The sequence below is a fragment of the Lagopus leucura genome, unplaced genomic scaffold (assembly GCF_019238085.1).
Source record: "Lagopus leucura isolate 7727_CA_CO unplaced genomic scaffold, USGS_WTPT01 Super-Scaffold_100001, whole genome shotgun sequence".
Lineage (NCBI taxonomy): Eukaryota > Metazoa > Chordata > Aves > Galliformes > Phasianidae > Lagopus > Lagopus leucura.
Window position 1 is genome coordinate 64,846,417 of NW_024962262.1, and position 15,136 is coordinate 64,861,552.

Genomic DNA, 15,136 nt, shown 5'->3' on the forward strand with positions numbered 1-15,136 from the left:
GCATATTAGATAGTTTTTTGCTAAACTCTTATACACTTATAACACTTGTCCTTCTTTGTCATTGTAACTGGTATGTTAAATGTACATTTGGCTATATGTGTGGAAATCATAGCTGCTTGCTCTAATGCCAGATCTGAAATTTTCACTGATGTAAGCACAGATGCATGAGACTCCATTTGAATGCATAGGGCATCACCTGCTCTGTCTTTTTCTTGTGACAAAAACTTAACACTTCTATTAGATAAAAACAATAGCAAGCAAAGGAGCTTAATTTCAGTTCCTAACAAGTTTTTTCCAACTTGCTACTTAAACTTTTTTCATATTTTCTTCCTTTTCTCAATATTATGTAAGAATACTTGTGACAAGTCAGGATAAGAGAGAGCAGAAGAATCATAAAGGTCTTACAAAAAGATTTTTAAAACTTTTTTAAAACTGTATATTAAAACTATATAGTACTGTACAAATCAAATCCAACAATCCACCTAGTAATGGCACAAGGGTAGATTCAATAGATTTAACAGACATCATTGTAATAATGTAGCATGTCAGCAAGAGTGGTCAAAATTAGAAGATTCACATTTGCCCATACATACACACACACACACACATCAACGCTTAAAAATCTAGTTTTAAAAATTATTTTTAGATTTGTTCTTCATTTTGAAAAGAAAGTTACTTCACCCACCTTTATATTATTCCATTACTTGATTAATGTGATGAATTCTTATGAAGCTAATGACAATACTCAAAATAATTACCTATCTGTTAGTACACGTTCTAAACTTGTACTGTCTTTATAAGATCAAGTGCAGCTAACATTAATTTATGTCATTGTGCTAAACCATCTCTGATCTGAAGGGACTTCAACAAAAGACTTTAAATCCACATTTTTACAAAAGCTGTTGATATTAACTGAAAAATAATTATACAGTACTTGAAGAATTCCTGATAACATTATGAATAATACAAAGATAATGTGAGCACCTAAAGTGAGTAAATTTAATCAGGATTATAAGATTGTAAACAAATTCTAATCTCACTCTTACACACAGAGAAACTAGTGCCAAAACAAAATGGTAAAACAGACAACATATTTGTACTTGTGAATCATTCTGCCAGATCCACAGTAAGTTCATGCATCACTGCTTTTGATTTTAAAATGCATCTCAGAAAAATTTCCCAGCTAAAATCCAAACTAAAAATTTCTAGACTTGTTACATTTTAAATGAGGCTTAATTTTCTGCATCAGATATTGTTTCTAAGGATGCAGAAATAAACAGTAAATCCAGAGCTTTGCAATAACAGAAGCCTATATAACAAATTACGGAAAGAATTCCTCTCTACAGTATTTTATGTTTGCGCGCTGTTATTCTGCTTTTGGAGGAGTGTCAAGAATTTCAGAATAGATGTAAGAAATATCAGACAGTATACTCCTAATTGACTTTTACAAATACTCTGCTTGTAAATGAACTTCCGAGAATGGGGCACATCCCCGCTTTTTATAGAGTTCATAGAATGGTGTGGGTTGGAAGGGACCTTTAAGATCACCTAGTTCCTATCCCCCTGCTATAGGCAGGACACTTCCCTCTTGACCAGAAAGCTTGCTCAAAGCCCTATCCAGCCTGGCCTTCAGTGCTTCCAGGAAGGGGACATCCACAACCTCACTGAACAACCTGTTCCAGTGTCTCACCACCCTCACAGTAAATAATTTCTTCTTAATATCTACTCTGAATCTACCCTCTTTCAGTGTAAACCCTTTTCTCCTCATCCTGTTGCTATGTGCCCTTATAAAAAGTCCTTCCCCAGCTTTCCTGTAGATCCCCTTCAGGTACTGGAAGGCTGCTATAAGGTCACCCCAAACCTTCTCTTCTCCAGGAAGAACAGCCTCAGTTCTCTCAGCCTGCCACTGTTGGGGAGGTGCTCCAGCTCTCTTATCATCTTCATGGCCCTCCTCTGGACCCACTCCAACAACTCTTTCCTTCTTTCATTGGGGGCTGCAGAACTGGACACAGGTGGGGTGTCACAAGCAGTGGAACCCAAAATGCTGTTGGCATTCTGAGCTGCGAGCACACATTGCCAGCTCATGTTGAGTCATCTATCAACTGACACCTGCCAATCTGAGGAGAGCAGCCCTCTCCTCAAGGCTGCTCTCAAGGCATTCTTTGCCCAACCCGTACTAGTGCTTGGAATTCCCCAACCCAGATGAAAGACATTGCACTTAACCTTGTTTAACTTCATGAGGTTGACATGGATCTACCTCTCCAGTCTGTCCAGGACCCTCTGGATGACATCTCTTCCCTCCTTCTAGCATGTCAACTGCACTAGTCAGGTTGGTATTACAATACAGTTCAGAATGAGATCATATTGAACATTACTTTACTTGCTGTCTCTCCATTAATTGTAAAATGTAACCTCAGCTGATATTTTCCCAGTAACTTCAATAAGCTTATATTTTGACTTCTGCCTCCTGCTGTGTGCTTGGATAATCAGTCCAACTGTCTGAAAGTGCAGAAAACTTCTTTCATAGATACCAATATGTGAGTCAAGTAGACTAGGAAGCTTTTAAAAATTTGCAGCCAAAAACCCATGAGATAATTACATTTCATTAAAGTGATTTTTATTCCCAAATGTGTAATTATTTCCCCCATTCTCTAACTGTATTGTTGCAAATGATCTGATCATAAGAGTGGGACAAAATATATTCTAAGTTAATATGTCTATGTTTCAAAACTTAAGATTTTTTTGCTTTTTATAATTGGAGATTGTATTACGAAAAGTTTTGTTCAAAGTTGGCACTCTTTACAGATCCTCATATTCATTCCATTCCTCCTTATTGGTATGCAGTCTTCATATACACCAACATGCTCATCTGCAGTACATTCTCAAGACAGGTAATACATTTAAACTATTATTCCTAAATACTGAAAAGGCTCAAAAGGTTAACCTAAGTACCTGAAAGCATAATGGCTTTAAAATGCATAAAATCTATTGAGATCTTTGAGAGCTCACTAGAAGCCAATCAAATGAAAAGAAGCAAACTGAGACCCAGTAAAAATCATCCATTAGTTATTTCATTTCCCAAGGCAAACAAGACTATGACTTCCACTGAGTAAAATCTGTTGTTGTCAGTGTTATCTTCTCATCCAAATTTTTTAAATTAATTTGACTTGTTCTTCTAGATTTACCAGATTATAATATGACTATTTTCCCTTAAATGCCTTATCTGGAAAACAAGGGTACAGAAGGGTCCCTATCTTTTTTGTTTCAGCTTGTTTACAATTCTCGTTCCAGACTGGTACTTCAGTATTTCAAGTGTTGGTATTCAGTAATTCTATTATTCTAATAATGTTTTCTTAATATTTTAAATATATCAAAGTAGTTTCTTTAAACTTACATTGATAAAAGTATTCTTTTCCAAGTAAACCTCTCATTTACACTGATTGCTCTCTATGGATTTTAGGAAATCTGTCGGAGCATGAGAGAACTCAAAACCTGTGAATAATATATATGCTTCTTTTAATTGCACTATGAACATAAATACATACATATATACTTCTATATCTTCTGATAAAGAAACACATATCTGGAAAGGGAAAACCAGGTAGCACACGCATCAGTACATTGAAAAGTAGAGTCTACAGTCAGCAAAAGAGAACGCAAACCTTGCTCAAAGCTTTGAGGACTGTTAGAATGGAAAACAAGAATTGTAAAGAAGATCTGAAAAGTGGACAGAGGAAAGTGATAAAGAATCAGATTTGCCTAGAATTTTCAGGAGTTAAAATACTTTGAAGGCATATAAAGAAATGACGAGGTCGCTGTGTTTTGCCCAAAATCCATTCATCATGGAAATTATGTACCCACAATATGCCAGAAAAGACGGATAAAGTCAAAAAGCATAGTCATCTGACTTTACAAGCTCCATAAAGATCTATATTACAGAGGAATTGATGTTATACTCTGAATATTATTGATAAATCTGTTAATTTCTTTATGAACTTAATTAATCAGTGACTGTGGTTTTATTAAAAAACAACACCAACAAAACAGAAAACTGGATGTTTGTTTAACTTTTAAAAATAAATTGTAATTCTATCAAGGAAAAACACAGTGTCCTAGACATAGCACCAGCACATTTCAAATACATATGAAGGATAAATACCCATTGAAATAGCTTTATTCTTCAGTTTAAACAAAAACAATTTATTTATTAATATGAAATATTTCACTGAACTACCTTCTTCATAGATATTGAGACTCCGGGGGAACAAAAAGATAAAGACTGTACTTTTATTATTCACTTTCACGCTAAAATGATTATCAGGATGATACATTTATTCAATTTATAACCATTGTTAATGCTTATAGTAGACTACTGTAAAGACCCCTTTTTATTAATCTCGCCAATCATAAAAGAAATTACCAGGTTCACAGAGTTTTCATATTAAAAGAACTCTCCAAAAATAAAAATAAGAATTAACTGTTGGATTTCAGTGATAACAACTGTATCAGTCTAATTTCATTAATTTTATATTGGGCAAAGTCATTGTGTTATTCATATTTATGAAATCATTCCTGTTGTCATCTTGCAGAGCATTCAGACAGTAGCAAACTCTCACATTTCTTCCCTTTCCTATGGCAGGGTTGAAAAAAGGCTTGGAGTATCATCATTCTTGTGCAACAGAAGACACTGCTGAAGCCATTACAGTTACAGCAAGTTTAAAAACAAAAAACAGGGCAGGTTTTATTTAAGGCATCTTAGAGGTTTTATTTGAGGCACCTAAGGGTTACAAGAATACTGAAAAGTGCCTTTCCAGGTGCATGATTTTACCTCTTTGTCTCTACATCCTGAAACACTGGGTAGTAACATAAAGGCCAACAATAGACACCCAAGGTAAAGATAGCTTTGTGTTGTCAGTAATCAAAGATGAGAACCATGAGTCTTTCAGAAGTCAAAACAGAATGTAAACAGTATATTCTATGGCCCACTACCCACTTCAATTGAAACATAAAGTTTTGGCAATGTTTTAAAATCAAGACAAATCATAAAAACATCAAAAATAAATACGTACACCCAAATTTCCTGTTGTGTATTCATCACAAACGCAATTGTTGCAATCAGTATGGTTCTAGCACTGAAAACTTGAGAGCGTCAGTTTCCAAATGCATCAGCCAATGCACAATTACAAACACCCCTTCTCCTCAGGCCTTTACAATCTGGTGTAAATGTAACAGTGCTTTGTGCTATCAGAGCTGTTCCTGACCCCCATTCAGCTACTCTGATTTGAGAAATACCAAATACGTTCAGAACAAATTTTAATATGTGCTAAGGATGCTGACAGATGTGTTTGTAAGGATGGAAAGCTCTTGTAAAGTTTAGTCGAATTTAGATAGAATCTTGCTCTCTAAAAAAAAAAGATCTCCTTTTTTTTTTTTCCCCCCCCTTAGTTTACCCAAGAATGATTTTGCCTCTGAAAATGCAAGAAAAAATTCTTTAATGTCTTAGCCAAAAATATGTTGGTGTTTAAAAGCTGGGTAAGATTGAAAGGATTCATAAAATTTGTTGTGATTCAAGTTTTAAGTAAGCTAAATAAATCCATGAGAGGCACCACAGCAAAACCTCTTTACACTTATTGATATTTATATAACTAATTTGTATTGAAAGTTTCTTGCTGAGAATCTTAGCTTTCCCCGATTGTTCAACATAAACAACTAGTAACGGCTAATCATTCACATCAGAAGGTATAGAAAGCCACTCAGCCAGCCTTTAAGTGACACAAATCAAGCCTCATACATTTTTACTGTTGGATCTTATCTTCACATCTATGCTCAATGCCTGCAGACTTAATCATTCCATATTGATCACTGATCCAATGTGAGAAGTACTTTTGAAAGAAACAAACCACACAGATATTTTGTTAGGCAAAAGAACCAACATAATTATCCTTCAAAGCAGTAATTCATTCAGTCACTCACTTTTGGAACTTACGAGAGGTGTTCAGATTAACTGCATTTCTACTATAGCAAAAGTATTGTTTGTTTAAACTAAATTGTATTATCTTTTCATATGTCATAGGTTTTAAATATTCCAACTAGCCATGAAATCAATCAAGATTCATTTGAGAGAAAAAGCCAGCATCCTCCATTTCTTCTATTCTGCACACACTTCTAAAAAAATATTTCCAAAATGGGTATAAACCCCAGACTCCTTTCCAGGTCCTTATGTGCTACACGTTTAATCTACTAAAGCTGGTAAAAATGAATCCCCAAATAGTGAGACTGCTACAATCAGCCGCCTGGAAATTTACTAGTGGGAGGTGCCCAAGAACACTGTTTTCTCCAAGACAGGGGAAAAAAAAAAACAAAACAGGTTTATTCACATTTATAAAAAAAAAAAACAAAAAAGAAAAAAAAAAAAAACAAAAAAAAAAAAAAAAAAAAAAAAAAAAAAAAGACATCTCTTGCATCTCTGTCCTAATAATAATTTCAAAGTTTCATAATAAAATGTTTGAAAAATTCATCAAAATTACATATTTTACAAGATTTAACTTGGTTATCTGAATAACCAATGCCAGGATTTACAAAAAAATCTGAATATGAACTGTAAATTTGTAACTACTGATGCCAGAGTTAGCAGAATCACACCAACATCTTTACATTTGTTATTTCTTCTGGTTTCTTAATGTCCCACTACCAGTAGCAACAACTTATGTAAAAAAATTCTAATATGATATAGTAAGTAAGGAATGAAGAATACTGTAGAAAAGTATGCAGCAGGGAAGAAATTAAATATCTATTGTAATTACAAGGCAATGCTTCTCAGAGTTTGATATGACAAGAAAATATCTTTACTACAAATACAAGATAAACTATTTCAATATTACATCATCACCATTAGCAAAAACAACAAATGTGAGGAATCATTTAACAGGAAAGGAAGGGTTTTAGGAATTTCATACATCCAGAAATGCATTACTTGTAAGGATGTGTAAAATTATAAGAACTTTATGGAGAAACAAAACAAAAAACACCGAGACAGTGGAAACTATTTTCAAGGCCATTGTGTACTTTTACTGTTTGTAAAATATTAGCTCACAATATACTCCTTCTAAAATAATGTTATATGTGAACTCACAATGTGGCAAATATTGTCATACATACCATAAACTTTCTAATTACAGACTATGCTGAAAAAAAGGGGGGGAAAGCCAAATTGGCTTCTCTTTGATTCACTTTCTCCTATTTCTCTGAAATTAATGCATAGCATGAAAAAACCTGCAATTCAAAACGGAACCAGATGAAACAAGATTGATTCAAATGGACAAAACTGAATCATTTGGATTCAAAAGAAGACAAAGAGAACAAGGAAAACCAGGGATTATTTGCATTGTACAGATGTAACTTTAAAACACAAAATTTATAAGATGAAATCCAAAATCATTATATACAATATTTTTACAAGTTCTACATTCAGGAAAAGACAGCGTGAGCAGTTACAACTTTTTGTTTTGTTTTGGGTTTTTTTTGGTATGAGAATGTGTGGCCTCAAGCACTGAAACACTTATTTTCTCCCATATCCTCTGATTCCATTTGTGCTGCATTCCAGAAATAACTGTTTAAATTTAGTGGTTATTAAATCATCAATATCCATATAATCCAATTTAGATATAAAAGAGAAGAATTATTAGCATGACCAAGATTTTCAGTGCTGAGGCCTGGATCCTTTGTATATTTTTTGATTCCAACATCTACAAGGAAAACAATGTGAAGTTTCTGACATTATAGAAAAGAAAGATCTAAAGAAGGCATGAGTCATTCACGTTCTGTTACAGACTTTTATAAGTACGCAAAAATGTTTATGCTGACCAATTCAATGCGTGAACAATTTAAGAGAGACATGTAACTTACAAACTGTTTCACTAACCATAGTATGCTCAGAAGGCAAAGCATAATTAATAAACCCAATGCCCCAAAGTTTCAAAAAATTACTGGTTTTAAGATCTCCTGTGACCTTAAAAAGTAAACAGAATCCTTGCTATTTATGTGTGTAAATTGAGGTCAATAATTTAGAAATTAATAACTCCAAGGAATATTTCTGAAACATGTAAACTATAGAAAAGAAGGTATGAAGTCCAGCCCTTGCTCTGACTGACCAGAGTTAATTATTTTACCATTAAATCAACTGAATAAACAAAACAAAACAAACAAACAAAACAAAACAAAAAACAGCAGCTACAATGATAACATTAAACCTGAGTCCTCAGAGTAGATACTAAATAAGCAAATTCGTAATTGTTCCTGTGTAAGGCACAAATATTCTGGATGACCTGCGTGCATTCTTCAAATAAGAACATATATTTAAATTCCCAGATAATGATTTGGGAACTTACTTAATTTTACTGTCTACTTCTCAAACTTTCGAATAATTCATTTCTGTAACCGTTATGTTAGCATTTTGTTCTATACCATCTGAAACCATGCCCTCCTGCAGTCAAACAGATACCACTGTACTAATTGTTATCTATCTCTTTCATCCATATAAGCATGGCATTAATTTCATACACGGCTTTTTGTTGGTTGGTTAGTTGCTTTTATGCATTTGAAATTAATACAGATAGAAGCTGCATGACAGAGCACAAGATGATGGCACACAATACTTTAACTTCCAGCTATAGTAAGATCCAACCATAAAGCATAATACCTGAGCTACCCTGATGATGGTGCAAGACAAACTCACTGTCAGGACTACAATACTTTGAGATCTTGTGTTCCAGAAAGAGGCACAGGCACATAAGAGTCAAGTTCTCCAGCTACCATATGAAAACAGATTAGAGAATAGCAGCTGTACTTTACCTAAATGAGATCCAACTGGTGACATGACTGCGGACCATAAGAACAGATGGGAATAAAGACAGGGGAGTAGATAAAACTGAGCTACATCTTGGTCTTGGCACAATAATAAGTGTGTATAAACTAAACATTAAGGAGTGAAAAGACAGAAAATCCTTTCAGCCAGAATAATGAGGAAAAAAAATATCTAATTACTTTCAGGACAGAGTTCAATATGTTTCAAAAGGATTATATGATGTGCTATCTTTAAAACGTCTCTTTAAAGCTTGTGTCTCCTAATTAAAAAGTCAATTACGACTTCTTAAAATGATTTTTTTTACAACAGCAAAAAATTCACAATAAGAGTATTTAAGTATTCATGATCTGAAAATAACAATTCTCTTACCAGATTTTATTCGCCTTATGGATAATGAACGAATGTAGTATAATATCATCCCACTGCATTGTGTAGCAAAAAGAAATAACAAAAAAATACACCTAAAATAATCTCTCAATCCATACCAACATGATCACCTAATTGTAGTTTTGACTGTTTCATTTTACATTAACATTTGACTCTATGTAGTAACTGAATGTCAACGGACACATGAATTTTTATTTTCCAAAGTATTCCTGCCTAGAAATGGTATTATACATCTGAATATTATCTGTATTTTTTTCTAAAACAGTTTTTTTTTTGTTTAATTCAAAACTGTTCCATTGCTTATAAAAGAATTTTTGGAGAAATCCTGTTCACTAAACAGCACGATCTCATTAATTAAACAAGTCGCTAACCTAGTAAATCAAACTGCTCAGCTGTTTTAACTGTTTAAACCAATGAAAATTCTAATGATCTCTTCTGCCTTACAGAAGCCTAATACTAAGACTTTCTTGATGCATAGCACTGTCAACAAGTATGTCATGTGAGACACAGATTATTTATGCTAACCAATAAAATAGAGACAAAGGGAACTGTACCAATGGAGCTTCAGATTAAACATCCTCTCACAAATAAATGTTACCTAACACTTGATTACATTCTTGAAGTTAGTCGTAATATTTACAAGTTATGTGAATGTTCTTAAGAAAGGCCATATCGTGCTGAACTAAAAGAGATTTTAGGTAGGTAAATCAATGAGTTCCTGAGATTTCTAACACAATCAAAAATGAAAGAGAAAGAAAAAGCTTGATGGATTGTCAATATTAAATTTTGTTAGAAATCCACCCTGATAGCACATGTTCAAATACTTGCATTGTTCCTATATATTAAATATAAAAAAATAAACATCTATCTCATATAATGCATAGGAAAATAACAAACAGATAACCTGAGGAGGCTAGGTGAAAGAAAAATGTGGAACAGAAGGAAATAAAATAAATATTTTTTAAGCTCTCAGGACATTATGTCAAGGTCTTACAGACTGATATTCAATTCAACATGAGCATCTTTCTCTACTAGGAGAAGAAAATAAAGTTTCTAATCTGTTGGGGCTGTGAAATGTTCTAACACATCTCGTGCATTTATACCACCTGTAACACAACTTGGTTTGGACACCCTCAAAGAACAATCTCTTCATAGAGGAAAAATGTCATTTTGGAAAGGTGTTAGCAAAAAAAGAAGAAACACTTTCCACTGTTATAAGCGTGCGCTTCAAGCTACTCATGGATACTAGAATAGTGCCTAAAAATGTGATTGAACACACAAGGCAAACCAGAGGAAAGGGTAAGCCTTTGTGCCACAATATTAATATCTGTCACATACTCATGTCTTAGTTTACTCTTTTATCTGTTTTTCAAAGAAATACTTAAAACTGTGAGACAGAGAAAGGGAGACAAAACTTCAGTGACTTGGAAATACACATGATCTCCACTACCTTTTGTATATTCTTTAGAAAGAATCTTTAATGTCTCCATAACATTCTATTGCTTCTCTTTCAGCCAGATTTTAGACTTACTCAGTGTTTGAAGTCGCAACAGTAATTCATAAAAAAAATATTTACCAATTAGTAACTTTTTTCAGCTTTACTTCAGTATTACTTAACAGTTAACAGCAATTTTTGTGCTTGCACTGAACAATTTTATTTTTTTCAGTTCTGTAGTTTTGCAGTCAAGAAATAGCAGCCTATAGCTTAAAAAAGGCATCTTTAAATATTAAAATCAAAAAGAAAAGAATAATAAACAAACACATCCACACACACACAAAAAAAAAAAAAAGCCTGTAGGGCAAAAATCAGTAGAAGCCCAAAGGATTGGTTCTCCTGCACTCAGATAAAAAGCTGCTGTACCTTTTATATTACATAGACCCAACTACCTTCAACCATAAGTCCAGTAATTCAATCCAGCAATTCAGTGTAAAAATGATGATTAGTTTAACAGTGATTTTTTTCTTATGCACCAGTAGTAATTTATAACGTGAAATCTGAGCTTAGTCAAGCCATTTTATTCAGCTGAACCTATCAACTTGCAAAACATCAGTTTAGAATTAATTCTTCAAACCCATTACCATTTCAATCATACAAGAGTGAAATGAAACAACCAGAAACTAGAGTTATTATTTTCCTTATGATGCTCAAAGAGCCTGCAAGATGAAAAGCATACAAATTGGAACTGGACACATAGGAACTAAGTGGCTATTCTGTCACACAGCATTTGACAAATGCATCCTCAAGGTTCTTTGATTAAAACATGAAACAGGCAAAATATTAAGGTACGTGTAAGACACAGTTCATGAAATATTTATGTTACAGCTCAATTGTTAAACACATATCTTACACATGATTTAAAAATAAAGCCTGAAACTTTTGCTAATCATGTGGAAATCAATGGGTAGTTCAAACAAAGACCAAATGAGTCTGTAACTATGGAATTACTGCAGTTATCTTTTCCTTAACTTTTTTTTTTTTTAATTCTTATTATTACTTTAAATATTTTAAAACAAACTAGTTAATAAAGACAACAGAAATACTAAAATAGCTATTGGACACTCAACACTAGAAATCTACCTAAAATGAACTGTAAAACGGAGTAAAATGTAGTAAAAACTGTAAAATGGAGTTTCCAGACCAGCAAACATCTAATTACTGACGAGAAAAAGAGTTGATCAAATCCTACCTGGAGAAATTGCTTGGTTTTCACGTGACCCACATCTCCAGCCTCTATCTGTGCTCTTGACAGTTTCTCTTCAGTTTCAGTTAGCCACTCATTAAAACTTTTCATTTCACAGTGAAAAAGCCGCCACTTTTCCATGGATTTGTCAAAGCGTCTGCAAGCATAAAAGATGAAATAATGTATCAATAATTATTGACTGTACGAAAAAAGAAAAAATGTTAGATGTCTCAGACTGTATTTCCTGTATTTCCTAATTTCCTGTTGATGGCACCATACATTAACATTCCTAACAGTTATATCAAATGGAAACATGGTAGTAGTTCTGTCTAGTGAAAGTATCATTAAGCACACGCGCTAAAAACCAGTCTCTTATCCATTTTTAAACTCCTTTTGATGTTTCAGACAAATTCTGTGGTCATATCATGTTTTCAGAATCCTAGGCATACAGTACAATTCTGCTCCAATTTTACTGCCTCCCCAGAGGATACAAATGTCCATCTATACTTACTGAAAAGAAAATGGAACTTCCTTCAAAGGAATTTTCACTTCTGGAATGAAAAGGAAGTATTCTTGCCTTACTTTTATTAACCCCTTATGTATATGCTTTTCTTCAATTTGAGTATTTGGTAAAGATACCAAAATGCAAAATATGCAAAAATAGAAATGACTGAAATACAAGAATGGTTGAAACAAAAGATATTTAAATTAGGCTTTCATACAGTAAGTAAAGATGAAAACATTGTTACTATCATCTCCACAGTATAAATTCACTACACATAAGACCACGTAAGTACCTATAGTGCTTTGGCATATCTAATGTATTTTTTGATCAGTCTGTTTGCTCAAGGCCCTGAGAAGTACTGAAGTACATAATCTGTTTATTTTGCAGATGGGCCATGTCATAAGGAATGCAGTTACTTTAGGTTTTGGATTGCTGTTGAAGAGATCACTAATAAGAGATTAGCTAGAATGCTTTGTTAGCAGATTATCATGAAACACCTTACTGTTCTTTAGTTTAATAACCCTCTTTTGTAGGATTACAATAGGTTTTAGAGTGTACTTAAAGGATAACAACAAAGATGATCAATTAACTTTAGACAAACTATATGACTGTTAGAATGTGAATGACTATTTCACCAAATAAACCAGGTTGCTAACAGAAATACAAACCAGGAAGATTTTTTTTTCACTCATGGCAACCCTTTTTGATAAAGATACAAAACAGAATTGCACTAGCAAACAATGAAACAACATTATACTTTTGTACATTGACTATGAGATAGAGAACACATAAGACAGAGAGAGACAATACTATATATATATTATATATGTAAAAATATATATATTATATATTAAAAATATATTTTTTCCCCTACAAAAGTGTTTGATTACATTAGGCAGTTTAGATAAACATACTCTACCAATTTGTTCATAAAATGGGCAGGACTTGAATTTTTTTTTAAAATTAAAGCATTTAAAAACATGTTTTAAAATAAGAGTAGAGCAGAGTTCTTGTAATTTAAATTTTGCATAGAAGAGCAGCAAACTAACCTGTATCCATCTGTGAATCAACTCATTGCATATCTCAAGCACAATCTGATTCATGGGCCCTAAGGTTAATAGCTGCTAAACACTAGAACCTATATTTAATTTAAAATAGTTGCTCCTTAGTCCTGTGCAGTCTAAATATACCAAACACTTCAAAGCACTCATCTAAATGACAACGTGATCAGTAAACTTGAATGAAAACAGATACAAACTACCAGAATAGTTCAAGAAATCTTCGTTCTCTCAAATTTAATATGGCTGCCTGTGAGATGAAGCCACATCAAAGATGTCAGAACTCAAACCTGAAAACTTCTAATGCACTCAATGCCTTTAAAAGTTGTGATGGATAGATAAAGATGCAGCCTGGGACAAACAAAAAATCCTTCATAAATTTCAGAATACATGATCTTGCTAGTTAAAAGAAATAAATACATAGGGAAAAAAAAAATCAAGTATAAAAACTGGTTTATTGAACTGGTTGTCTACTAAGCTTTAGGGGCTAATTGTCTTTCAACAAAAGTTGAAATCTCTGTTTCCCATAAAAGCAAGCTGTATTAAGTTTTCGGTATTGTGAGGTTGTTATTTCAATAGCATTCGCACATTCGCTCATTTTATTTTGGGACCCAGACCCAAATAACAAAGAAATTGTCAGAAAAGGCCAAATAAAAATAACTAAATGAAATAAGTGTGCAAAACCTATATCTATTTAAGAATAAAAAATAGATACAAATACATAATAATTTATGCACAGTAGTAGTTGGTAGAAAATTGCTGTTGAGCCATCAGGTTAAGCACTACTAAACATTTTTCAAGAACAATCAGAGTGGATGTACTCAAAATATTTTTTTCTTTGAACACAGAGAAGAGTTTCATTTGAAAACACATCCTGCAAAAAAAAAGCTGTAATCACCACAGCTTTCTAATGTATTTTCTTCCTTTCATATAGTATTGCCCTCTTCAGATGGCTAGGTATTTGCCTCCACCTTTGCCCTATCAATTGTGTCCTTTGCATTTTTTCTCTCTTCATAAAGGTATGCCAAGTGAAGATGTGACAGTTTTCGAACCTCTGGCTTCAATGTTGTCTAGTTTTCATTGCTCTTTTGAAACTTGGCCATAATCACAGTAAAAATTCTTTAAAATATTTGAGTTGCAGTGAAGAGGTACATTAAGATTCCAAGTAACGTTTATGACTGCCCTACTTTGCTACAGATGAACACAGGAGCAGTTCAAGAACTGCCACACATGATGAATTTCTTCGTCAGTGTAAGCAAAACAAACTGCTGATCCAGTTAAGAACTGTAGTTACTCACTTAATTCATTTATTAAAATGACTGTGATGATTTTTCAATTACCACACTATTTTGCAGAAGCAGACTAGACACAACTGAAACGCCCATTTTTACCAGTGACCTCTGTCTAAATTAAATGGAAGTGTCTTATTTTACATTTAAGAAAATCACCCAGAAAATAAAACCTAAAATCCATTTATTTTTTTTTTTGGTCCAGTATGGTTTCTCATTTCAAACACTACATTAAAACAGAACTCTTCCTATTCCTTGGAAAATGAAATTACTCTTCTCAGCATGAGGAAGTTTATCAGCAGCTTAAATGCAAAAATTCAGTGAGAATTGATGTTAGTTATCACTAAATTTGC

General features: G+C 33.2%; 1 protein-coding gene across 12 annotated transcripts in view; it reads right to left on the bottom strand.

The window, feature by feature from the left end:
• Positions 1 to 15,136, bottom strand: part of DMD (dystrophin) — a 986,794-nt gene that overhangs the window by 533,492 nt on the left and 438,166 nt on the right. For all 12 annotated transcript variants that reach the window (XM_042866635.1, XM_042866641.1, XM_042866633.1 and 9 more), the window contains one exon: positions 11,938 to 12,088. In XM_042866635.1, coding sequence (XP_042722569.1) covers positions 11,938 to 12,088 — 151 coding nt within the window. The remainder of the gene's footprint in view (positions 1 to 11,937; positions 12,089 to 15,136) is intronic.